This window comes from Amblyraja radiata, chromosome 2 (assembly GCF_010909765.2).
Source record: "Amblyraja radiata isolate CabotCenter1 chromosome 2, sAmbRad1.1.pri, whole genome shotgun sequence".
Taxonomy (NCBI): domain Eukaryota; kingdom Metazoa; phylum Chordata; class Chondrichthyes; order Rajiformes; family Rajidae; genus Amblyraja; species Amblyraja radiata.
Window position 1 is genome coordinate 19036588 of NC_045957.1, and position 26458 is coordinate 19063045.

At 42.1% G+C, this 26458-nt stretch overlaps 1 protein-coding gene across 7 annotated transcripts in view; it reads right to left on the reverse strand.

Annotated features, from left to right (window-relative positions):
- The window catches only part of LOC116986861 (probable acyl-CoA dehydrogenase 6), a 47191-nt gene extending 34030 nt beyond the window's left edge, over window positions 1–13161 (reverse strand). The window contains exons 1-2 of one of the 7 annotated variants that reach the window (XM_033042667.1): window positions 13045–13161; window positions 12780–12882 (exon numbers count right to left, since the gene is read on the reverse strand). In XM_033042667.1, coding sequence (XP_032898558.1) covers window positions 12780–12882; window positions 13045–13148 — 207 coding nt within the window. In that variant the 5' untranslated portion in view covers window positions 13149–13161. Of the gene's footprint in view, window positions 1–12779 lie in introns of all 7 variants that reach the window. The other 6 variants (XM_033042658.1, XM_033042641.1, XM_033042632.1 and 3 more) reach the window with 6 other exon arrangements.
- Window positions 13162–26458: the final 13297 nt, after the last annotated feature.

The window sequence follows — 26458 nt, forward strand, 5'->3', positions numbered from 1 at the left end:
CATCACAAAGCTAGTCCTGAATTAGGTCAATTATCCATGAAAGAAACCCCGTAAAACAAGACTGAACTTAGTTCAAGTTCTGGGATGCAAACTTTTGTATCCCCGAATGAGACATACTTTTAGCGTGTACTAGAACAAGTGTAGACCCGCTGGGTTTTCTCCCCCATCGCAATATTCCACCATTCATCCGTTCCCCAAATGCAACCTGCTCCCCCAACACAATATTCCACCACTCACACATAGAGGGAGGGGGGTATAGAGGGAGGGTGGGGGATAGAGAGGGAGGGGGGGATAGAGAGGGAGGGGGGGGGGTAGAGAGGGAGGGGGAGTAGAAAGGGAGGGGGAGTAGAGAGGGAGGGGGAGTAGAGAGGGAGGGGTAGAGGGGGAAGGGGAGTAGAGGGGGAGGGGGTTAGAGAGGGAAGGGGTTAGAGAGGGAAGGGGTTAGAGAGGGAAGGGGTTAGAGAGGGAAGGGGTTAGAGAGGGAAGGGGTTAGAGAGGGGGGTAGAGTGAGGGGGGTAGAGAGGGGGGGGGTTAGAGAGGGAGGGGGATAGGGAGGGAAGGGGATAGGGAGGGAGGGGGATAGAGGGAGGTGGTAGAGAGGGAGGGGGTAGAGAGGGAGGGGGGTAGAGAGGGAGGGGGGTAGAGAGGGAGGGGGGTAGAGAGGGAGTGGGGTAGAGAGGGAAGGAGGTAGAGAGGGAGGGGGTAGAGAGGGAGGGGGGTAGAGGGAGGGGGTAGAGAGGGAGGGGGTAGAGAGGGGGAATAGAGAGGGAGGGGGAATAGAGGGAGGGGGAATAGAGAGGGAGGGGGAATAGAGAGGGGGGGGTAGAGAGGGAGGGGGGGGGATAGAGAGGGAGGGGCGATAGAGAGGGAGGGGGGGTAGAGAGGGAGGGGGGATAGAGAGGGAGGGGGTAGAGAGGGAGGGGGAATAGAGAGGGAGGGGGAATAGAGAGGGGGGGGTAGAGAGGGAGGGGGGGGGATAGAGAGGGAGGGGCGATAGAGAGGGAGGGGGATACAGAGGGAGGGGGGATAGAGAGGGAGGGGGGATAGAGAGGGAGGGGGTAGAGAGGGGGGTAGAGAGAGGGGGGTAGAGAGGGAGGGGGTAGAGAGGGAGGGGGTAGAGAGGGAAGGGGATAGAGAGGGAGGGGGTAGAGAGGGAGGGGGTAGAGAGGGAGGGGATAGAGAGGGAGGGGATAGAGAGCGAGGGGGTAGAGGGGGGGGGGGGATAGAGAGGGACAAAAACAGCTGTCCACACACAACTTCCCTCCAAGTCACATGCTGGCTTAGAATATGTTGCAATTTTTCATCGACTGGATGTAAATACTAGAACCCCTACATGCCAGATCTGTGGGAGGACTTTCAATTCAAGAAAAGCAAAGGTTTGACACAATGCTCATGCGAAGCTGAAGTCATTACTAAATGCTGGAACCACCACAATTCCTTCTTCCAACTAATCTGTCCAGTTTTGTTGCAATTTTGAAGTTTTCTATACAGATCTCCTTTAGGAACACATTATCTCCAGACTCAAAAAATAAAAATGCTAGTGACCAATCCACAACTGACACATACAAGTCCCTGACACAGATAGGAATAAACCATTATGTTGTTATAATCAACATCTATGTTTTAATCAATTGAGAGCCAATATTGATGAAATATGGTTATGTTTTAAATGTTTGTGTACTTTTATGGAAGTGTTACCATCGGCAGTAACTCCACAATTTAAATGTTGCGTCAATTCCTTTCCAATTCAATGTTCAAATTAAAAAGCAAACAGTAAAAAAAAATTTCTGTTGATATCCTTGTCAATAGTTGCAGATAATTATACTCATCTCACGTCATTTGAAAACTTAATTGTTATAACAATGAAGAATGAATGATCATGGACCTTCAAAATGGATTTGTAAGTGGGAGATCATGCATGACTAACTTGTTTAAATTGTGTTTATTACCAAACATACGGTGAACATAAATGTAGAGGATATATTTATATTTTTAGAAAGTGATTCATTAAGTTCGACACACAAAGCTACTATGACGATATTGATGAATAGATAGCTGAAAGATTCAAAACAAGAATAATAAGGAGGTGCTTTAAATAATCGCAAGCTGGTGGCATGCTAAAGGAGAGCTATCAAATCTCATTTTTTGTATAAATTTATTTCTTCATGTGTTATTGACAGCAATGAAAATCAATAACAATAATAAGCATCGAAGTTGGTAAACTGAGTTCTTATTTTGCTTTTAATTTGAACATTGAATTGGAAGATGGTAAATGAGCAAAACTAAAATAAGACTGTTCATACTACAATGCAGTCATAATGTATGGGATGGCGGGGGCATAAAGAGATGCATTTACATTATGACAAAGAGTACAACATCATTTTCCATTGCAGGTGTGCACACAGGAACATGGAAAATGTGACAGAAGTTTACATTGATATCAAACCTAAATCGAATACAGCTTTAGAATAGCACAATAAAATACAAACTTGGCCCTTTTCTGTAATTTTAAAAGTTTCAAGTAATTTTACATTTTTGGAAAAATTGCATTCTGATAAATCTATTTTCTTAATAATCTAGGCAATTCCTCATGTTAGTTGCTTGGGTTACTGAACTTTACCCTTACAGAATTCACAAATCATTATCCAAAAAATTGATACATTATAAAATTGCTCTCACAGAATTTATGTGGGGAAAATAAAATAAATAAATCAACACAATTATTTTTTCAACTCATGTTTCTTGATGCATACACAGATGATGTTTTCCAAAATTACAATGTGACTCGTTTTCGAGGAACACAACCCTCATTTTATGGGATAGACACAAAATGCAGGATTAATTCTGGAGAAAAGGAATAGGTGACGTTTCGGGTCGAGACACTTCATCAGACTGAGTCAGGGAGATATCTTCAGTCTAAACCAGCATCTACAGTCCTCTCCTCATTATATGAGGCTGCCTCTATAATCAGCATTGTTGACAGATTAAAGCAGCATGTGATTCATAACTTGTAACACCAGATATATTAAGCACCAATGTAACAGCTCAGCTCCATTCAGGGACCCCAGCAATCTTTCCAGGTGAGATAGAGGTTCATGTGCATCCAGCACCCACCACAATCAGTCTGTAGGAAGAACCCAACCCAAAATGCCACTTATCCATGTCCTCCAGAGATGCTCCCTGACCCTCTGAGTTGCTCCCAACATAACTTCCCAACTTTTATGTTCTATGCCTCAGCCTAGGATGGTATGCATGCCATATGCATTTTTTTTACCTGTGTTGGTACTTTCAGGGAACTATGAACACCAAGGTCCCTCTGTTCATCAACATTCCTTAAGCACTCTTAACATTTGTACAGGTACATAAATAAGAAAAGTTTAGAGGGATATGAGCCAACGGCAGGCAGGCAGATCGGAGCACCATAGATGGCGCATCTTAGTTGGCATGGACTAGTTGGGCCAAAGGGTATGTTTCCGTTGTATGACTCTGACCTCAAAATGCATCACTTTACACTTGATGATTAACTTTGATCTGCCAATGCTTCCATCTGATCAAGATTTATGATTTACAGAAGATAAGCCATTCAGTTCTAGACCACAAGGTGATGCTACTATAACATGCCTAGATTCAAATTCAAGTGAATTGAGGGTTAGGAGAGTCAATTCCCAGTAAATTACGACCCATTCTGCCCAGATATGATTAAGATTACGAACGCTATAAAAGGTACAAGGCAAACCAGTGAAAATAAATGCACATAAAGCGCCATAGCTACCACTAGAATATCCTCAAATTCATTTATAGCCATGTTTCTCCCTCAGCATAGATTAAAGGATAAAATGTCTTCAAAACACCAGATACAACTGAACTACTCTTCAACACACTACCATGTGATCTTCTCATCTACAAATGAGTAATCTAAAACCAAACTTACTCGCTTTTGCATGAGCATAGATTCTCCCTCAGATCAAAGAAGTAGAATGAAACTAAAGATTTACGATTCAAGGAGAGCAGTACCAAATGTGAATCAGCACCTTTACGCACAATCACAACTTCAAACGAAAATGAAAACTGACAGTAATGGTACTGGCCAACAACTTTTTATTATACAGGAAAATAAAGGAAATTCCTGTATATTTATATGAATTCTAACTGTTAGTTTATACAGAATAACATTTGATCATCCACAATTATGTTTAGAAACGAAATATATAAAAAGGAATAGTTTGATATTATGCCTTTCATTTTTTTTAAATCCTGGATGCATAAACCTTATTTATTATGCACCAATCTTTTAAGCAGGCCTGTGCACTGTAATGGATCAAACAGTTTAATTCAGAAAATATAGCTTCATTACTACCTTCTATATCAAATTCACTCAATTGTTCTAATTTTAATTTTGTATGCATTTGTAAGTGTATTCTAAAATGGCTGGTATTTTCATCTATCTTATCTCATCTTGTTCTTATATATTACTAAAACTCTGTTCTTGACCGCTTTTGGCGATCTGTGCTGCGATTTCCGAGAGAACGCCGCCACATACAACCATCATTTTTGGCCACCTCGCTCAGAGCCCCCCTCCGCCGCATGTGTGCCGAGGATTTTTCCAGTTGATGAAAAATGACAGAGATATTAATGATTTTACAAAATTCCCCATTCTCTCTGCTGCCCCCGCTGGTGGCAGGGGGGAGGGACTATAAAACCAGGAAGTGGTGTGCCTCACTCACTCTTCAAGATGGAGGAAGGCAGAGGGTCACGTTTCTCTGAGCTGTGAATAACACTGAACACATGTCTACTCAAATGTAAGAGCCCTTAGTGGTTCTAAAATGCTTGCAGAATGTGTCTATTGGTTCTAAAGCTGGCAAAAAAAGTGTCAATTGGTTCTAAAGCTTGCAAAAAAATTGTCTATTGGTTCTAAAGCTTGCAAAAAATGTGTCTATTGGTTCTAAAGCTTGCAAAAAAAGTCTATTGGTTCTAAAGCTTGCAAAAAGTGTCTTGGTTCTAAAGCTTGCAAAAAATGTCTATTGGTTCTAAAGCTTGCAAAAAAATGTCTTTTGGTTCTAAAGCTTGCAAAAAAAATGTCTATTGGTTCTAAAGCTGGCAAAAAATGTCTTGGTTCTAAAGCTGGTAAAAAAAATGTCAATTGGTTCTAAAGCCTGCAAAAAAATTGTCTATTGGTTCTAAAGCTTGCAAAAAATGTGTCTATTGGTTCTAAAGCTTGCAAAAAAATGTCTATTGGTTCTAAAGCTTGCAAAAAATGTCTTAGTTCTAAAGCTTGCAAAAAAATGTCTATTGGTTCTAAAGCTGGCAAAAAAATGTCTATTGGTTCTAAAGCTGGCAAAAAAAATGTCTATTGGTTCTAAAGCTGGCAAAAAATGTCTATTGGTTCTAAAGCTGGTAAAAAAAATGTCTATTGGTTCTAAAGCTGGTAAAAAAAATGTCTATTGGTTCTAAAGCTGGCAAAAAAAATGTCTATTGGTTCTAAAGCTGGCAAAAAAAATGTCTATTGGTTCTAAAGCTGGCAAAAAAAAGTCCATTGGTTCTAAAGCTGGCAAAAAAAAGTCCATTGGTTCTAAAGCTGGCAAAAAAAATGTCCATTGGTTCTAAAGCTGGCAAAAAAAAATGTCCATTGGTTCTAAAGCTGGCAAAAAAAAATGTCCATTGGTTCTAAAGCTGGCAAAAAAAAATGTCCATTGGTTCTAAAGCTGGCAAAAAAAAATGTCCATTGGTTCTAAAGCTGGCAAAAAAAAATGTCCATTGGTTCTAAAGCTGGCAAAAAAAATGTCCATTGGTTCTAAAGCTGGCAAAAAAAATGTCCATTGGTTCTAAAGCTGGCAAAAAAAATGTCCATTGGTTCTAAAGCTGGCAAATAAAATGTCCATTGGTTCTAAAGCTGGCAAAAAAAGTCTATTGGTTCTAAAGCTTGCAAAAAGTATCTATTGGTTCTAAAGCTTGCAAAAAAATGTCTATTGGTTCTAAAGCTTGCAAAAAGTGTCTCTTGGTTCTAAAGCTGGCAAAAAAAAGTCTATTGGTTCTTAAGCTTTAAAAAAAATGACTATTGGTTCTAAAGCTTGCAACAAAAAAAAAAGACTATTGGTTCTAAAATGGTTCATACTAGCCCCCCCCCCCCCCCCCTGGTTGGCTTGGATTGGGTGTGTCTTGAAATTGAAAGGCACTACTTACTGCAAATGGTGGTATGAAGTTGAAAGGCACTGCAAATGGTGGCTTGGGAGCTTTGGCTTGAAGTTGAAAGGCACTATTACTGCAAATGGTGGCTTGGTTGCTTTGGCTTGAAGTTGAAAGGCACTAACTGCAAATGGTGACTTGATTGCTTTGGCTTGAAGTTGAAAGGCGCTACTTACTGCAAATGGTGGCTTGGGTGTGTCTTGCAGTTGAAAGACACCACTTACTGCAAATGGTGGCATGAAGTTGAAAGGCACGACTTACTGCAAATGGTGGATTGGTTGCTTTGGCTTGAAGTTGAAAGGCGCTACTTACTGCAAATGGTGGCTTGGGTGTGTCTTGCAGTTGAAAGACACCACTTACTGCAAATGGTGGCATGAAGTTGAAAGGCACGACTTACTGCAAATGGTGGATTGGTTGCTTTGGCTTGAAGTTGAAAGGCATTACTTACTGCAAATGGTGGCTTGGGAGCTTTGACGAAGTTGAAAGGCACTACTTCCTGCAAATTATGGCTTGGGTGTGTCTTGAAGTTGAAAGGCACTACTTACTGCAAATGGTGGCTTGAAGTTGAAAGGCACTACTTACTGCAAATGGTGGCATGGAGTTGAAAGCACTACTTACTGCAAATGGTGGCTTGGGAGCTTTGGTTTTGAAGTTGAAAGGCACTATTACTGCAAATGGTGGCTTGGTTGCTTTGGCTTGAAGTTGAAAGGCACTACTTACTGCATATGATGGCTTGGGTGTGGCTTGAAGTTGAAAGACACCACACTGCAAATTATGGCTTGGGTGTGGCTTGAAGTTGAAAGACACCACTTACTGCAAATGATGGCTTGGGTGTGGCTTGAAGTTGAAATACATCACTTACTGCAAATGATGCCTTGGGTGTGGCTTGAAGTTGAAAGACACCACTTACTGCAAATGGTGGCATGAAGTTGAAAGGCACTACTTACTGCAAATGGTGGCATGAGGTTGACAGGCACTACTTACTGCAAATGGTGGCTTGGTTGCTTTGGCTTGAAGTTGAACGGCACTACTTACTGCAAATGGTGGCATGAGGTTGACAGGCACTACTTACTGCAAATGGTGGCTTGGGTGCATTGGCTTGAAGTTGAAAGGCACTATTTACTGCTAATGGTGGCTTGGTTGCTTTGACGAAGTTGAAAGGCACCTCTTACTGCTAATGGTGGCTTGGGTGTGGTTTGAAGTTGAAAGCCACTACTTACTGCAAATGGTGGCGTGGGTGATTTGGCTTGAAGTTAAAAGGCTTCATTGATTGTATATTGATTTTAGATAAAACGCTACCACTTGCCGCTGTGATTTTTGCCCATCTTACTCAGTCCCCCTCCGCTGAGCAGATGCAGAGAATTCTTCCCATCAATGAAAAATAAAAGTGTTATTAGTTTTTTTTTAAATGTTGAGAATCTCTCTCCTGTCAATCACTCCATGAAAGCCACACCTTTTCCGGTGGGGGGTGGGGGGGAGGGGTTATAAAACCCGGAAATGTGGGTGTGGCTCAGTCTCTGCAAGATGGAGGAGGGAGAGGTCACGACTCGTTGTCTTTAGTGGCTTTGCACCCTACTTCAAATGGTATGAAACTGCACTTGAATTTGGTGGCCTTATACCCTGCTTGAAATAGAATTTCAAGGATTAGCCGTGAGTCAACTACCAACCCACCAGCCGTGAGTGAGTGAGTTGCCAGCCCAACAGGTTTGATTGACTGAGACGCCAGCCCAAGAATCCATTTGGCGCACAATTTGCATACTAGCCCTCTGGAAACCAGTCCCTTCAGCCCACAACACCCATACTAGCGCTCCAGAAAGCCCCCCCCCCAACTGGCCACCAATATTAGAATTGGTGGAGAGGTGGAATATTGCGTTGGATGACCAGTCCTCCTGTGTGATGCTAGGACCCAACGGGTCCCACTTAGTCTAGTATATATATATATTCAATAGTATATGGTTACACTGATCTGTTCTGTATTTATTTATGCCTACTATATTCTGTTATGCTGAAGCAAAGCAATAATTTCATTGTCCTATCTGGGACACATGACAATAAACTCTCTTGAATCACTTGAATACAGTATGATTTTCTGAAATAGCATGCAAAACAAAGTTTTCCGCTGTATCTTGCTACATGTGACAATAGTAAGCCAATCACAATAGTAGTTGACTTATAGGAAGATCTAATATGGATGTGTTAAAATCACAAAGTGCAAGGGTACAAGTAAAGTGGTGCTGACATAAGTCAGGCAGATAAGATTATGGAGAATCCAGAGAGATTTAAGGAAAGTAAGTAATTAGAGAGAGAATAGGTCTCCTCAGAAACCAAAGCAGTCATTTATGTGTGGCGCCAGAGTGGAAAGGCAAGATCCTCAATGAGTATTTCTCTTCGTTCTTTACCATGGAGAAATACATTAATTCTGGAGGAAGGCTAACATTGTGCTTCTATTTAAGAAGGGTTGCAAGGAAAAGCTTGTTGACCATTGAGCCTAATATCTGTGGTAGGTAGGTTACTGAAGGGGATTCAGAGGGCAAACCTTCGGTGGATAGTTTCTGATTGGGGATAGTTTTGTACGTGGAAGTTAGTGTCCCAAATGTGGGACACTAACAGGTGTGATAGAATTGGAGGGGCAAGAGGTGGAGGTGTTGCATTGCTTATCAGGGAAGATATTACAGCAGTGCTTTGGCAGGATAGATTAGAGGGCTCGTCTAGGGAGGCTATTTGGGTGGAACTGAGAAATGGGAAAGGTGTAGCAACACTTATAGGGGTGTATTGTAGACCGCCAAATGGGGAGCGAGAATTGGAAGAGCAAATATGTAAGGAGATTGCAGATATTAGTAGTAAGCACAAGGTAGTGATTGTGGGAGATTTCAATTTTCCACACATAGACTGGGAAACACATTCTGTAAATGGGCTGGATGGGTTAGAGTTTGTAAAATGTGTGCAGGATAGTTTTTTGCAGCAATACATAGAAGTACCTACTAGAGAAGGGGCGGTGCAGGACCTCCTGTTAGGAAATGAGACGGGTCAGGTGGCAGAGGTATGCGTTGGAGAACAGTTCGGGACCAGTGATCACAATACCATTAGTTTCAATATAATTATGGAGAGGGTCAGAACTGGACCGAGGGTTGAGATTTTTGATTGGAGAAAGGCTAACTTTGAGGAGATGCAAAAGGATTTAAAAGGAGTAAATTGGGACATTTTGTTTTATGGGAAATATGTGGAAGAGAAATGGAGGACATTTGGAGGTGAAATTTTAAGAGTACAGAATATTTATGTCCCTGTTCGGTTGAAAGGAAATAGTAAAAATTGGACAGAGCCATGGTTTGCAAGGGAAATTGGACACTTGGTTCGGAAAAAGAGAGATCTACAATAATTATAGGCAGCATGGAGTAAACGAGGTGCTTGAGGAGTATAAAGAATGTAAAAAGAATCTTAAGAAAGAAATTAGAAAAGCTAAAAGATATGAGGTTGCTTTGGCAAGTAAAGTGAAAGTAAATCCAAAGGGTTTCTACAGCTATATTAATAGCAAAAGGATAACGAGGGATAAAATTGTTCCATTAGAGAGTCAGAGTGGACAGCTATCTGCAGAGCCAAAAGAGATGGGGGAGATATTGAACAATTTATTTTCTTCGGTATTCACCAAGGAGAAGGATATTGAATTATGTGAGGTAAGGGAAACAAGTAGAGTAGCTATGGAAACTATGAGATTCAAAGAAGAGGAAGTACTGACACTTTTGAGAAATATAAAAGTGGATAAGTCTCCAGGTCCTGACAGGATATTCCCTAGGACATTGAGGGAAGTTAGTGTAGAAATAGGAGGGGCTATGACAGAAATATTTCAAATGTCGTTAGAAACGGGAATAGTGCAGGAGGATTGGCGTACTGCGCATGTTGTTCCATTGTTTAAAAACGGGTCTAAGAGTAAACCTAGCAATTATAGACCTGTTAGTTTGACGTCAGTGGTGGGCAAATTAATGGAAAGGATACTTAGAGATAATATATATAAGCATCTGGATAAACAGGGTCTGATTAGGAACAGTCAACATGGATTTGTGCCTGGAAGGTCATGTTTGACTAATCTTCTTGAATTTTTTTAAAGAGGTTATTCGGGAAATTGATGAGGGTAAAGCAGTGGATGTTGTATATATGGACTTCAGTAAGGCCTTTGACAAGGTTCCTCACGGAAGGTTGGTTAAGAAGGTTCAATTGTTGGGTATTAATGGTGGAGTAGCAAGATGGATTCAACAGTGGCTGAATGGCAGATGCCAAAGAGTAATGGTGGATGGTTGTTTGTCAGGTTGGAGGCCAGTGACTAGTGGGGTGCCACAGGGATCTGTGTTGGGTCCACTGTTGTTTGTCATGTACATCAATGATCTGGATGATGGTGTGGTAAATTGGATTAGTAAGTATGCAAATGATACTAAGATAGGTGGGGTTGTGGATAATGAAGTAGATTTTCAAAGTCTACAGAGAGATTTATGCCAGTTGGAAGAGTGGGCTGAAAGATGGCAGATGGAGTTTAATGCTGATAAGTGTGAGGTGCTACATCTTGGCAGGACAAATCAAAATAGGACGTACATGGTAAATGGTAGAGAATTGAAGAATGCAGGTGAACAGAGGGATCTGGGAATAACTGTGCACAGTTCCCTGAAAGTGGAATCTCATGTAGATAGGGTGATAAAGAAAGCTTTTGGTGTGCTGGCCTTTATAAATCAGAGCATTGAGTATAGAAGTTGGGATGTAATATTAAAATTGTACAAGGCATTGGTGAGGCCAATTCTGGAGTATGGTGTACAATTTTGGTTGCCTAATTATAGGAAGGATGTCAACAAAATAGAGAGAGTACAGAGGAGATTTACTAGAATGTTGCCTGTGTTTCAGCAACTAAGTTACAGAGAAAGGTTGAACAAGTTGGGGCTTTATTCTTTGGAGCGCAGAAGGTTAAGGGGGGACTTGATAAAGGTCTTTAAAATGATGAGAGGGGTAGACAGAGTTGACGTGGATAAGGTTTTCCCACTGAGAGTAGGGAAGATTCAAACAAGGGGACATGACTTGAGAATTAAGGGACAGAAGTTTAGGGGTAACATGAGGGGGAACTTCTTTACTCAGAGAGTGGTGGCTGTGTGGAATGAGCTTCCAGTGAAGGTGGTGGAGGCAGGTTCGTTTTTATCATTTAAAAATAAATTGGATAATTATATGGACGGGAAAGGAATGGAGGGTTATGGTCTGAGCGCAGGTATATGGGACTAGGGGAGAATACGTGTTCGGCACGGACTAGAAGGGTTGAGATGGCCTGTTTCCATGCTGTAATTGTTATATGGTTATATGGTTATAAACTACACTGTTCTTTTTGAATAAATAACCAATGAGGGCAGGGGCGTAGAAAATTGTCAAAACAAACTCTGCAGGGTCTTTAATAGGGTTTTGCATGGTACGTTGTCCTAGAAGGTTAGATTGTATGCGATTCAGGGAGAGCTAGCTGACTGGGTACAGAATTAGCTTCATGGAAGGAAGCAGAGGGTCATAGTGATGAAAAGTTATTTTTCAGACTGAAGACCTGTGCCTCAGGAATTGGTGCTGTGCTCATTGATGTTAGTGGTTTATGTCAGCAATTTGGATGAGTATGTACAAAGCACAATTAATAAGTTTGCAGATAAAACTAAAGTATGTGGTATCATATTCAGTGAAGGTGGTTATCAAAATTACAGCAAGATCTTTAACAGCTGGGCAACTGGGCTGAGGAATGGCTATAATGTTTTAATGCAGATTAGTGCAAGGTGTAAGTCAAACCAAGGTCAGACCTTCACAGTGAATGGTAGGCCCCTGGCGAGTGTTGTAAAAGCGTTACTGTGCATTGCATCATTTTTTGAATTTGCGGTGTCACGGGTAGATAGGGTGGTAAAGAAGGCTTTTGGTACATTGATCTTCATCAGTTAGGCTATTAAGTATGTAAGTTGGGAAGTTATGCTACAGTTGTTTAAGATGCTGATGAGGCCGCAGTTAATGTATTGTGTTCACTATTGGCCACCCGGTTATAGGAAGGATGTCATTAACCTGGAAAAACTGCAGAGAAGATTTGAAAGAATGTTGCCAGCACTCAAGGGACTGAGCTATATGGAGAGATTTGGCAGGCTAGGACTGTTTTTATTATAACATAAGAGACTGAGGGAAGGCCTTGTAGAGATGTATAAAATCACGATGGGAATAGATTGGGCAAATGTACAGTCTTTTACCCAGAATAGGGGAATCAAGAACTAGAGGACATAAGTTTAAGGTGAGAGGGGAAAGATATAATAGGAACCAGAGGGGCAACTTTTGCACACAGAGGGTGGGTATATATGGAACAGGCTGCCACATGAAGTGGTTAAGGTACGCTAGCAACATTTAAAAGACACCTGGACAGGTGCATGGATAGGAAAGGTTTAGAGGGATCTGCGCGAAACGCGGACAAAATGTTCTAGTTTAGACGGGGCATATGATCTTGGTCGGGATGGACGAGTGGTACCGAGGGCGCTGCGTTCATCTATCAACATAAACGTTTGGATTTGGCTTTTATTCGAGCCCGCACGGCACTGGGCCGCAGCTAGCCTTACCTTACGGAGCGACTCTCTTAAATTGCAATGCTCCTCGGTGTAGATAATGCCCCCGGTCGGCTGGGAGGAAACATCTCTCTGTGTCGCTTTGTCGGTGTAAAGCCTGGGCCCGAGCATCCAAGGGGCTGAGCTGTAAAGCCTGGGCCCGGGCCTGAGCATCCAAGGGGCTGAGCTGTAAAGCCTGGGCCCGGGCCTGAGCATCCAAGGGGCTGAGCTGTAAAGCCTGGGCCCGGGCCTGAGCATCCAAGGGGCTGAGCTGTAAAGCCTGGGCCTGGGCCCGAGCATCCAAGGGGCTGAGCTGCGGCTGCGGCTCCACAGCAACGTCCGAACGCAGCTGCAAGCCATGGCGCCGTGGTTGCGCATGCGCATGCGCCGCGGATTCGCTCTCCTCATCCCCAGCAAAGAGCGCGGGGGGAGCGGGAGCTGCAGCAACTGCTGGGGCCAAAGCAAAGATCCTACAGCAAACTTTGGCTGGGGCATTGCACTGAGGCGATGCAATCAGGGCATCTGTGGGGGAGGGGATCAATGCATGAGAAAGAAATAACAGCATTTTTACCAATGTGGGGAATTCTAGGGCCAAGGAAAGACTGAGGGAAATACAAAACATCGCAGAAGAAGGTGAATATAGGCGAACACATTTCAAGAGTGTGGGATGATAGTGTAGGAAGGAACTGTAGTAACTCGGCGGGACAGGTAGCATCTGTGGATAGAAGGAATTGGTGATGTTTCGGGCTGAGACCCTTTTTCAGACTGGTAAGCTGAAGACCGATCTTTTGGAGAAATAACAAATGGCAAGATCAACGCAAGATTAAGTGGCGATGGGATCGTTGCAAAAATAGACAATCAGAGAGGGTCTGCAAGAGGAGAAGAAAAGTGGCCGTACAACCCTGAACAGACATAACTTCCTAATGAACTGGAAATCACTTGTTTAAGGATGAATACCATAGAATAGCAATGTTACAAAATTTTGAGATTTAAAAAATCAAGTCTTTAATTTATCCCATCAGATAAAGCATAAAAATAAGTTTAATTTGACACCTAATTCACTTTCATATCTTCAGTATTAAAAAAGTTATGGCCATTTTCATACTCGGAAATTGGCATCTTGTTCCCTATTGCTTTTTCATTGACTTAACACAAAAGCTGTGATCGAGAACATTTAAAAGCCCATAACATTCTTAAAATTTAAGAGAACTGAAAGAAATTTTCAGTTATTATAGATTGAAGCATTCTGAAACAAATATGAAACAATCTTACTTAGATGACTTGAAATTAAAGCATATAATTAGTTAGTTACCTAATTGTAGCTAATTACAAAATTCAATTACTAGATCTAAACATCTATCCATTTCTTAAGAATAGATTAACATTTTTAAATAGCCTAAGTGTCCAAATAACATTCACACAAGAATTCAGAATATAACATGATTTTTAAATTTCATTGTCATGGGTTTATAGGCCAAATGGAAGGAATTTAACATACCTACATAGAAGGAAGAGTTCGCATTGTCTGTTAAGCTGGTTGTGTCAAATAAACAGGAGTAGACCAAATCGAAGATATTATTGTTTCTCATTGCTCTCAAGGGAGATAAATTTATGTAATACAGAGGGTATAATGCTGAGGCTTTATAAGGCACTGGTCAGACTGCATATTGTGAGCCGTTTCAGGTCCCATACTTGAGGAAGGATGTGGCACTGGCGAGGGTCCAGAATGATTCCAAGAATGGTTGTGTTAATATAGGGGGGTTGCACGTAAGGTCACTGGGTCATAGGACTTGACGCATGGAGCCGCTCAATCCATCTGGAGGACATCCGTAACTTCCGGTATATGTTATTAATGCAAGAAATGCGTACTTTTCTACCTGTTAAAAACCGCCAAAATGTTGAATTTTTGCGCTGAAAAAAAATTGTGGAAGTCGGGGTAAGTGTGAGAGACATGTACCCAACTTTAGAATTCCAAAAGTGAAGCGAAATGAAGGTAAATAGAAGCGAGAGCTGAAGGGACAACAGCAGCTAAAGTGCTTGGTAAACATTGGCTGTGCAGATATCGGAATTGAAAATATTGGGAATTATCGGGTTTGCTCACTGCATTTCATCAACAGTAAGGCATTATTTGTGTTTTTTCTTGATTCCTTTGGTATCTAAAAAGTCTCAGAGGTGATAAATCTGGCTGTAAATTTTTCTTCCGATGCGTTTTCATTTTGTATGTAAAAACCCACTTGCGAACCATGGGAGATTTAAAAAATTTACAACCAGATTTATCACTTCTGAAACTTTTTAGATGCCAAAGAAATCAAGAAAAAACACAAATAATGCCTTCGTTGATGAAATGCAGTGAGCAAAGGGCTAATGTTCGCTAAGCACTTTAGCTTTTGTTGTCCCTTCAGCTCTCGCTTCTATCTACCGTCATTTCTTCTCACTTTTGGAATTCTGAGGTAGGCTAAATGTCTCTCACACTTATCCCGATTTCCATAATTATTTACAGCGCAAAAATTGACAATTTCAGCGGGTTTTAACGGGCCCGCTACGCTGGAAACAATGGTAAGTGCCTACCTGTAGTTCATCGCGTGTACTCCACTTGGAGTAGCGTAGCAACAGTACGGGTCATGGGTCGTGACCCGACTGCCGTGAAACCTCCCTATATGATGAGCGTTTGACGGCACTGGACCTGTACCTGCTGGGGGTTAGAAGGATGAGAAGGAACCTCATTGAAATATACCGAATAGTGAAAGGCCTGGATAAAGTGCATGCAGAGAGGATGTTTCCACTCGTATGAAAATCTAGGACCAGAGGCCATAGCCTCGGAATAAAACGATGTGCCTTTAAAAAGATGAGGAGGAATTTCTTTAGCCAGAACGTGGTGAATCTGTGGAGGCCAGGTCAATGGATATTTTTAAGGCAGAGATTGATTAGTATGGGTATCAGAGGTCATGGGTTGAAGGCAGGAGAATGGGATTGAGGGGGAAAGTAGATCAGCCATGATTGAATGGCGGAACAGACATGATGGGCCGGTTGGCCTAATTCTGCTTCTATAACGTATGAACTTATGAATAAATCCTTCAAATGAGATGCTGTAGAATGCACTAATTGTATTACAAGCACGCTGTACCCCATTGGGGATGGAACCGATGATTGGGAATGGCACTCTATTCACAACCAGAAGCAGGTTTGGTACTTTCTCAATTGAGCTAAGATTATTAATAGATACTTGTGTAATTTTGAAGATTTGAAAGACAACCTTTTTCCATTGGCATTATTACAAGGGGATGGGGGAATTGCAAGAACAGATGCCAACATAATGGAGTTATATCAGCAAGAGGCGAGATATTAAAGTCGCATTTATAATTTCTGTAACTGATTGATTTGTATGTATAATTTACTCAAAAGAGAATTGATATGGAAGTGCACATTTTGAGCTTCCTGATATGATCGTACACTACTCATCGATGCAGACTATTTACTAAAGCTATCCCACTGTCTTTATATATGTAAACCTGGACATAACAGTTCAAATAGTTCACTGATAACTGATGGTATTACATAGTAAAATGGGAACACTGACTCATCTACCTTGTTCTCATTGGATTCAGGCTACAAAACTGGCGGGCCTGAGCAAAAGTAGCAGCATTCCCACCACCAATCTGCTAAAATTGATAAATCCAGATGCTGGGAAGCTCTAATAAGGATCTCTTCAAACTGGTGACGTTTGCAAACATACCTTGGAGTTCTGTATTGCTGATTGAAATCTAGATGGGGGAGGTTAATACACATGACTGATATGGCGTGCAAGTGTGATGCGCACTAAAGGAACAAACAATGTGAAACGTCAAGGCCATGACAAATAAACAGAGAGCGACTCATTTTTAGTTTAAAGTTTAAATAAATGTTATTCAACCTGCCAATTTAAAAATGTAAATGAGTTCAAAGTCTATACTATTAGACTATTTCCTTAATATTGACAGCTCTATGTTGCAATGTATTTGCTTGTTATTGTGAAAACAGAACTAACATGCTATTGTGAAATTAATTGAAATGCAATTGAAAAGCCATTTTTTCAGTTCCCCAAGTGAATCATGGAAACAAAGATGAGATGACGGGTGTTTATAGATCAAAATAAGAGTTATATATTTACTTTTGATAAAATTAGTAATGAGCTATTTCAGATTCAGGTTAGTTTATTTCATATGCACCAGGGTGCATTGAAATTCCTTGTTTACATGAAGCTCACATTAACAGTCTACATACAGTCATACAACTGAGTGCAAATCAGAAGAATTGTGCATTATAGTGCAATTTGAAGTAGAGCAAAAAAATATTAAAATATAATAACAATACCATAAATGAGGTACAATAATGTGGCAGCATCTCCAGGAAGAGTATGTGACAGATGTGATTGATTCGGGAGTCTGATAATATTCATGAGGGTCGCCATGTTGTCGTGGTGGAGAAGCTTAGGCTTAGGTTCATTATTATTGTCACGTGTACCGAGGTACAGTGAAAAGCTTTGTTTTTGTATGCTATCCAATATAATCAGATAATACTACACATAAATACAATTCAGCCATACTGAAGTACAATTGGTAGAGCAAAAATAAAGATATAGAGTGCAGAATATAGTTCTCAGCATTATAGAACAACAGTTCCAGTGTTCAATGGGGTGGGAGATTGCAACCTTCACGTGGTCCACCTTGTTTCGACTAATGCAATCAACCTGACGTGCGCAAACCAATAGATCAAATAGAACAAGTTGACTTACAACTGTAGGCTGTGCACGCCATACGCAAGAAGAAGAAGTGTCCACAATGAGGTAGACGAGAATCTGACTGTCCTCTAGCATATGGAAGGACCTGGTAGCGGAGGGGAATAAGTTGTTCCTGTGTCTAATGGTGCACGCTTTTAAGCTTCTGTGTCTTATGTCCAACAAGAGCGGCGAGAAGAATTCAATTCAATTTACAAATTCAGTTCAGTTTAGTTTATTGTCACATGCACTGAGGTACAGTAAAAAGCTTTTGTTGTGTACTATTCTGTCAGAATAGACATTACATGATTACATTTGAGACATTTACAGTGTATAGATACATGATAAGGGAATAACGTTTAGTGCTAGGTAAAGCCTGCAAAGTCCGATCAAGGATAGTCCAACGGTCACCAATGAGATGGATAGTAGATCACCACTGCTCTTTGGTTGTGGTAGGATGATTCAGTTGCCTGATAACAGCTAGGAAGAAACTGTCCCTAATTCTTGAGATGTTCATTTTCATACTTACCTTTTGCCTGATGGGAGAGGGGAGAAGAGGGAGTGGCCAGAGTGTGACTCATCCTTGATTATGCTGCTGGCCTTACTGAGGCAGTGTGAGGTATAAATGTAGTCAATAGAATGGATGTTGGTTTATTTAGAAACAAAAGGCTGGAGTAACTCCACAGGACAGGCAGCATCTCTGGAGAGAAGGAATGGGTGACGTTTCGGGTCGAGACCCTTCTTCAGGCTGAAGTCAGTGGAGGGGGCGGGACAAAGATAGAATGTAGTCGGAGACAGTAAGTAGTGGGAAAACTGGGAAGGGGGAGGGGATGGAGAGAGAGAAAGGAAGGCCTATCTGAAGTTAGAGAAGTCAATGTTCATACCGCTGGGGTGTAAACTACCCAAGCAAAATATGAGGTGCTATTCCACCAATTTGCGCTGGGCCTCACTCTGACAATGGAGGAGGCCCAGGAGAGAAAGGTTAGATTTGGAATGGGGGTAGTTAAAGTGCTGAGCCACCAGGAGATCAGGTAGCTTTGATTTAAACCAGCATCTGCAGTTCTTTCCTACACAGGTTGGTTTGTGTGATGGTCTAGACTGCGTCTGTAATGTTTGAGACCACGTAAGGCCCTGTTGTGACTAACACAAGCAGAAGGAAAACACGTCCGACATCTTGTAAGTATGATTTATTCTGCCCCACCCACGGACACTTCTCCAAGGTCACCTGCTCTCGATCACGAGGCACAGCCCTTTATATTAAAGGGGCACTGGCATTTACATATACATCACATCTCCCCCTTTTGGTGTCAGACCTGGAAAAATACAGTGACATGTGTCTGATAGCTGAAGCAGCAGCCGAACAGATGAAGCAGATTGCCCCAACCGCCATCGACACCGAAGAGACAGTTGATTATGTGAAACGGGACAGCGCCAGTTGACCTTGTGGCCGAGGCAGGGATTCGCGACCCAGACAACCACAGACAGAAATCCGTGATTCTGGTAAGGATACCGTCTGCCGGTCATGCACCCGCGGGCATAAAGGCAACTACTGCCCTGCTCAGTACATGAGATGTTATACCTGCGGCGAGATTGGACATCTTTCCAGATCCCCCGACTGCCCGGTAAATAGAGCGCCCAACAGCCGCCCACGTCCCCGACAATATGACCGGCGAATCAGCCAAAAGGCTGGGGACTGGAGCCGTGACGTCCGCAACGTCGAGTTCCAGATGAACGCCTCACCGCTGCCTGAGCCAGTGGACGACGAGGTTGAGCCGATTCCCCCACCACAGACCCTTGTGATGCGGCCTGTGATAGTTTGCTTGGGAGACTAGCTCCTTCTGGGTGAGGGGTTCCTCCTTGTGGGAGAGTGTTCGCACTTGTCTGCTGCGTGTTGCCAGGGCATGGCTCAGCTGCTTCGTGCGCAGGTCGTATGTCCTTCCTGTTCCTGCGGAACTCTGTACCGCTCGGTGTAGAGATGACGTAGCTCCGAGGGGACAGGTTTTCTCTTGCAATATGGCCGCGTTGCCACTCAGTTGGTTTGGTATGAAACCATACCTGTTGTTGTTGTTCCAGGCGCGGCAGCGGCTCGACGCTTGCCTTCAGATTGAAGTATGCTGCACATCTGTCCCCATTCACACGTCGACCCAATCACAGCATCAGTCACGGCGTCAATGTAGAAGACATCAACCTCGTCGTCCACTGGCTCAGGCAGCGGTGAGGCGTTCATCTGGAACTCGACGTTGCGGACGTCACGGCTCCAGTCCCCAGCCTTTTGGCTGATTCGCCGGTCATATTGTCGGGGACGTGGGCGGCTGTTGGGCGCTCTATTTACCGGGCAGTCGGGGGATCAGGAAAGATGTCCACTCTCGCCGCAGGTATAACATCTCATGTACTGAGCAGGGCAGTAGTTGCCTTTATGCCCGCGGGTGCATGACCGGCAGACTGTATCCTTACCAGAATCACGGATTTCGGTCTGTGGTTGTCTGGGTCGCGAATCCCTGCCTCGGCCACAAGGTCGACTGGCGCTGTCCCGTTTCACATAATCAACTGTCTCTTCGGTGTCGATGGCGGTTGGGGCAATCTGCTTCATCTGTTCGGCTGCTGCTTCAGCTATCAGACACATGTCACTGCATTTTTCCAGGTCTGACACCAGAAGGGGGAGATGTGATGTATATGTAAATGCCAGTGCCCCTTTAATATAAAGGGCTGTGCCTCGTGATCGAGAGCAGGTGACCTTGGAGAAGTGTCCGTGGGTGGGGCAGAATAAATCATACTTACAAGATGTCGGACGTGTTTTCCTTCTGCTTGTGCTAGTCACAACAGGGCCTTACATGGTCTCAAACATTACATGGTGTCAAAGTTAAAAAAAACTAAAGAAAAGAATGGCAGGACTCAAGCCACCGGGACCACTCTCCATGCAAGGAAACGTGGCCGAGAATTATAAGGACTGGATAAGGGCATTCCAGCTGTACGAGGCGGCAACAGAACTAACAAATAAACCAGATAATATTCGCTGTGCAACATTCCTCCACGTAGCCGGGCCGGCAGCTCAGGAGATTTATGAGACCTTTGAGTTTACCCAGGAGGAAACTGACAAAATACAACCCCTGAAGGATAAGTTTCAGACATACTGTGAACCAAAAAATAACTTAACTGTCTCAAGATATGTCTTTAATACACGTAATCAGCGGCGAGGGGAGACCTTCTCCAGCTACCTGACTGCAGTGAAGTCTTTAGCCAAAGATTGTGAGTTTGGCATTATCTATGACTCATTGCTACGAGACAGAATTGTCTGCGGCATCACCAGCCAGCCGCTCCTGGAAAAATTACTACAATGCGATGCTTTAACACTGGCATTTACATATTCATCACAGCGTCCACAATTTGCTGCAATTTCTTGCAGGTCTTGGACGGAGCTGTTCCCAAACCAAGCGGTGATGCATCCTGATAAAATGCTTTCTGTGGTGTATCTGTAGGATTTGGTGAGAGTTGTAGCGGCCATGCTGAATTTCCTAAGTCTAAGTTGGCGTTGGTGTGCTTTCATGGATGTTGCTTCAACATGGGTGGTCCAGGAGAAGTAATTCGCAGGCGACACCACCATTGTGGGCCGGATATCAAATAATGATGAGACGGAGTACAGGAAGGAGATTGAGAACCTTGTGACCTGGTGTCGAAACAACAACCTTTCCTACTGTCAGGAAAGCAGTGGAGATAGTGATCGACTTTAGGAAGCTATCAACAATAACTTGTCCTGGACTACCCATATTGAAACAATGCATAAGAAAGCACACCAAAGTATCTACTTCCTTAGAAGGCTGAGGATGTTTGGCATGTCTCCAACAACTATCAACTTCTACGGATGCGCCATAGAAAGCATTTTATCAGGATGCATCATAACATGGTTTGGGAACAGCTCCAAGACCACAAGAAATTGCAGAGAATTGTGGACACAACCCAGTCAGTCATGCACACCAACCTCCCTTCCATTCTCCATTTACATCTCACGCTGTCTCCACCAACATAATCAAGGATGAGTTGCAGCCCGGCCACTCCCTCTTCTCCCCTCTCCCATCAGGCAATAGGTAAAGAAGTGTGAAAACATTCTCCATATTCAGGGATACTTTCTTCCCAGCTGTTATCAGGGCACTGAACCATCCTACCATCAACTAGAGAGATGTCCTGAACTGATATCTACGTCATTGGAGACCCTCAAACTATCTTTGATCGGACTTTACTGGACTTTATCTTGCACTAAACGTTATTCAAGCTATTCTGTTTATCATTTATCTGCACACTGTGGATGGCTCGATTGACATTAGATTCTCAATCTCTTTCCAGTACGTCATACTGCCCCACCCCCACCTCAAGGTCAAAACTGAGCCGCCGCAATGTCGGAGATCATCATATCTCCTCCTTTTCGAGGCAAAGACTGAGCTGCCAGGACAATCCCGAGACCACCAATGCCTCCGCTTCAAGTCAAAGCCACCGGGATAAGCTCTAGACAGTCATACTCCTTTGACGCTAAGACTGAGCTGCACAGACAAGCCCTGCATTGCCAGTGCCATGTCACATGGACACTGACGATAAGGGCCGGCACTCCCATGCGGTCCTGGACCTTCTCGTCACTATTGTCCTTCACTATAAATAAATGATATCACGTGAGTTCACCCACTGCAAATGTTGGTGTAGTCATTATTTACCTGGCGTCATCTCCAACATCACAATGCTCTGGAACTTGAAGCTGTCGACCATCTTCACAGCAGCTCCGTTTATGAGGACAGGTTTGTGTTCACCCATTGATTTTCTTAGGTCAACTCTTTTGTTTGAAGAAGGCTTCCAATCCGTAACATTATCCTTGTTCTCCAGAGATGCTGCCTGACCCGCTGAGTTACTCAGGTATTTTGTGTCTTGTTTTTGTAAACCAGCATCTGCATCTAAGTTACACAAAAAAGCTGGAGAAACTCAGCGGGTGTAGCAGCATCTATGGAGCGAAGGAAAAAGGCAACGTTTCGGGCCGAAACCCTTCTTCAGACTGAAGAAGGGTTTCGGCCCGAAACGTTGCCTTTTTCCTTCGCTCCATAGATGCTGCTGCTGCACCCGCTGAGTTTCTCCAGCTTTTTTGTGTACCTTCGATTTTCCAGCATCTGCAGTTCCTTCTTAAACAATCTGCATCTAAGTTGTCGGCTTTACACCATGACATAAGATTCTTGATCTCTACCCAGTACTTCATCTCATCACTGTTGATGACCTGGCTGATCACAGTGATATCATTGGCGAACTTAATAATCAAGTTGCCATTGCACGTGGCCACACAGTTATGGGTGTACAAGTGGTAGAGAAAGGGACTGAGTACATGACCCTGCAGGGCACCAGTGTCAGGTTGGAGGAAATGTTATAACCATTTCTAACTGACTGACGTCTGCCAGTCAAGTAATCAGAAGCCATTTGCAGATGGAGGCCTCCAGGCCAAGATCCAGAAGTTTAGGGTTGAGCTTATCCAGTGGTATGGTGTTGATTGCAAAATATTTTATAATATTTCAAAATAAAACCATGCTGGGATTATTATTTTTATAAAAATATTAAATTTTAAAATTTTATTTTACTATTTCCCAGCAGATCAAGCAGCATCTGCGGAAAGAAAAACAGTAAATGTTTCAGATCCAAATTCCTTGATCATAACTAGGGAAATGAGTAAACAATTTAGTTTGGTGTGGCAGATAAAGTGGGGGAAGGATGGTTATAACAAAGGGGATGTCTGATAGGGTGAGGCCAGGTGACATAATATGGCATTTAAGTAGCTGTTGAGATCAGATTAAGCTTCTCTGTCTATGTGATGTTAAAGCTGAGGGACATGCTCAATAAACTAGATTATACATATTTTTTTAAGGGTAACACAAAGCCAAAACAATGACAGGCAATAATAATCAGTTCTGATACAGACAGAAAGAACAAATGAATGTTTCCAAAAGTTGGTGAATTCAATATGGACCCCTGAAGGCTGTAACATGTCCAAACAGGAGATGAGATAATGTTCTTCAAGCTTGTGTTGGGGCTTGTTGTAAGGTCATCGACAGATAGGTCAGAGTGGGAACATGATGGTGATTTATTTTGGATGACAACTGGCAGCTCATGGTCACTCTGTGAACTGAGAGCAGATGGTCCATAAAGTAATCTCTCAATTTGTGTTAGTTCCTCCAATGTAGAGGAAGATGAATTGTAAATACCAAATGCAATACCTAGTTAGAAGGAGTGGTAGTGAAATGCTGTATCATCAGGGAATTCTAATTGGGCCCTGAATGGGAAGAAAAGAGATGAAATGAGAGATGTCATATCTAATGTGGTTGCATGGGAAAGTGTCATAAGATGGGGTGTGAAAAGTGGCCAAAAAGAGCAGATCAGGGATTTGCAAAGATTGAAAACCCTTTGAAATAATGAAAAAGAAGGAAATATGTGTCTTAGTGTGGAATCCTGTTGGAGATGGCAGAAATAGTGAAGAATGATCCATTAAATGCAAAAGTTGGTGGAATGGAAGGTAAAGATCGAGAGAGCTCTGTTCTTGCTTAGTCTAGGAGTAGAGGAGTTGAGCAGGGGTGTGAAAATAGATGAGAGTATATCTTGCAACCAACCATTCCATTAGGAACACCTTTTATTCTACCCTTTCCTTACCCGTCTTGTCTGCTACCTAAATACTAATTTATTTCCCAGATCTGGGGAAAGGTTCCCAAATCAGGAACATTAATTATTTCTCTTTCCACATTTGATGTCTTTGCAGTGAAACGTTTCCAGTATATCTGTTTTTATTTCAAATTTTCAGTAACTTCTATAGATTTTTACCAGGGCAATATAAATGTTGAATTGGGAGAGGGTCGCAATTACGAGGTCATGGATGGGAGCTGTTTGTCGGTAGATTTTGGCCTGCGAGCCAATAAATCATAATTTGAGAAGATTAGGCTTAGATTTAGACTTAGGTTTATTATTATTGTCATGTATACTGAGATGTGAAATGTTTTGTTTTGCATGCTATCCAATCAGATCAGATATACCATACAGAAATACAATCAAGACAAAATCAAGTACAATAGATAGAGCAAAGGGGAAGATACGGAATGGACAATAAAATATAATTGGAATATTTAGAAATGATGCTCTACTTACAGATAGAAAAGAGAGTTAAAAGATTAGAGTGATTGTATCAGATGATAGAATATCATTTTCTGGGAAGACCACATAAAGAAGTGCCATGTTCTGACAAGTTGTGGTATAGATTTAGGTTTCGGCAGAAAGATAATTTAGGCAGGTGGAGGTAGTTCTGTTCTTAAAGGAGGAGATCATTTTTCAATTCTACTTTCATACTTTAGTGAAGTCTTTACTTATGACATTAGTTTGAGACCTAGGTTTCTCACTCTCAAGTGGAAGATGAAATTCCTTGACATTATAATGCTGTTCCCTGGTGATGCTTTATCAAGAGATTATTAATTAAACTTGCTGAATCGCACATGACTAAATCTAAAATTAGGATGTGGCAGCTACTGTAGGTGAATGCATTTATATTGAATTTGATCAGACCTTGCACAATCCTATGTAGCACCTGTCTCAGCTTTGACAGTCAGGCTTTTGTTCACATCGCTTTCTTTGAAGTTATCATTTGCAAAAGTGATTAGTATGGATGTATGTCTACTGGTCAGTGGGGACATGGTGAACCAAGTGGCCTTTCTGCATACTGTATGACACTGAAAGAAACTCTGTCCCTCTTTTGTTTCCTCAGACACCAATAGATTAACAAAGGCCGGAATGCTTTGAAATCTACCTACATTTTCAAAAGACGTGATTTGGACAACAAGCCATCTAATTGACAAGTAAAATTGAGTCTAAGACACATACCTGTGCTGGAGTGAGGAAATATCTGCACAAAATCTTTTTAGGTTGCAGACAACTGATAATAGATAACAAAGGAGCTCCATCTGTCCATTTCCCCCACAGATGCTGCCTGACCCCCTGATTTCCTCCAGCACATTGTGTTTTATATCATTGGCTGATTTGGGCCATTATGACACTTTTCTCATTGCTTCATCAAAATCCTGGAATTCCCTAAATAGTAACAATGTTGGAGAATATTAACTAGGCAGTGATTTTAGCAAGATCCTTATCATCAACTTTTCTCGAGCAATTGGATGTTTTGACAGCCACATCATAATTTTGCTAATGACAAACATAACTGTGTTTCAGTGACAACATCCTTTGTCAAAATATTAAGGTTTCAATCTCACTTTCATTCTGTCTAATCTCTGATTACTGGGTAGACATCCAGTGAGATTTTGGAAAGTGGAGTGAAACCACGATGCACCTCTCCACAATTATAGTACTTGTGAGCAGGAGCAGGAGACTGGAGCTCTAGCGTTTCACTACATCACAATACTACAATTCTATGATGTACTTATGCCTGATGGAAGTTGAAATGATATCTGCAGATATTCCAAGATGATTCATTTTAAAGAGTGTTGTGAGTAATGTTAATGACAATTGATGTAACAAAGCACAATTTTCTTGTGCAGTGAGAATTGTAAGAAATTGTTTGCAGCGGGGAAAAGAAGAGACAGATGAGGCAAAAAACCTATTTAGTTTTAAAGCAATTATCAGATATTAGAGGGAGCTTGTTCATCTAAGATTACTTTGAGAGAGAGGAGCTTGGATTGACTGAAGTCCTTCATTCATTTAGAGTTTACTCTAAAATATTGATCCTTCAAAATTACCTTCAAAATTACCTTGGTAATTTAACAAATGTATACCCTTGTTGTCTTTTGTGTATGATAAATATGCTGAAATGTCTTTGACATACAAATCCTTCTTAAATCTTCATCTGCTATTTTATTTCAATACAAAGCTATCTGTCAATACTAGAATTTAAGTGCTATGTTTTCTGCAGTTCGATCATCAGATTTTC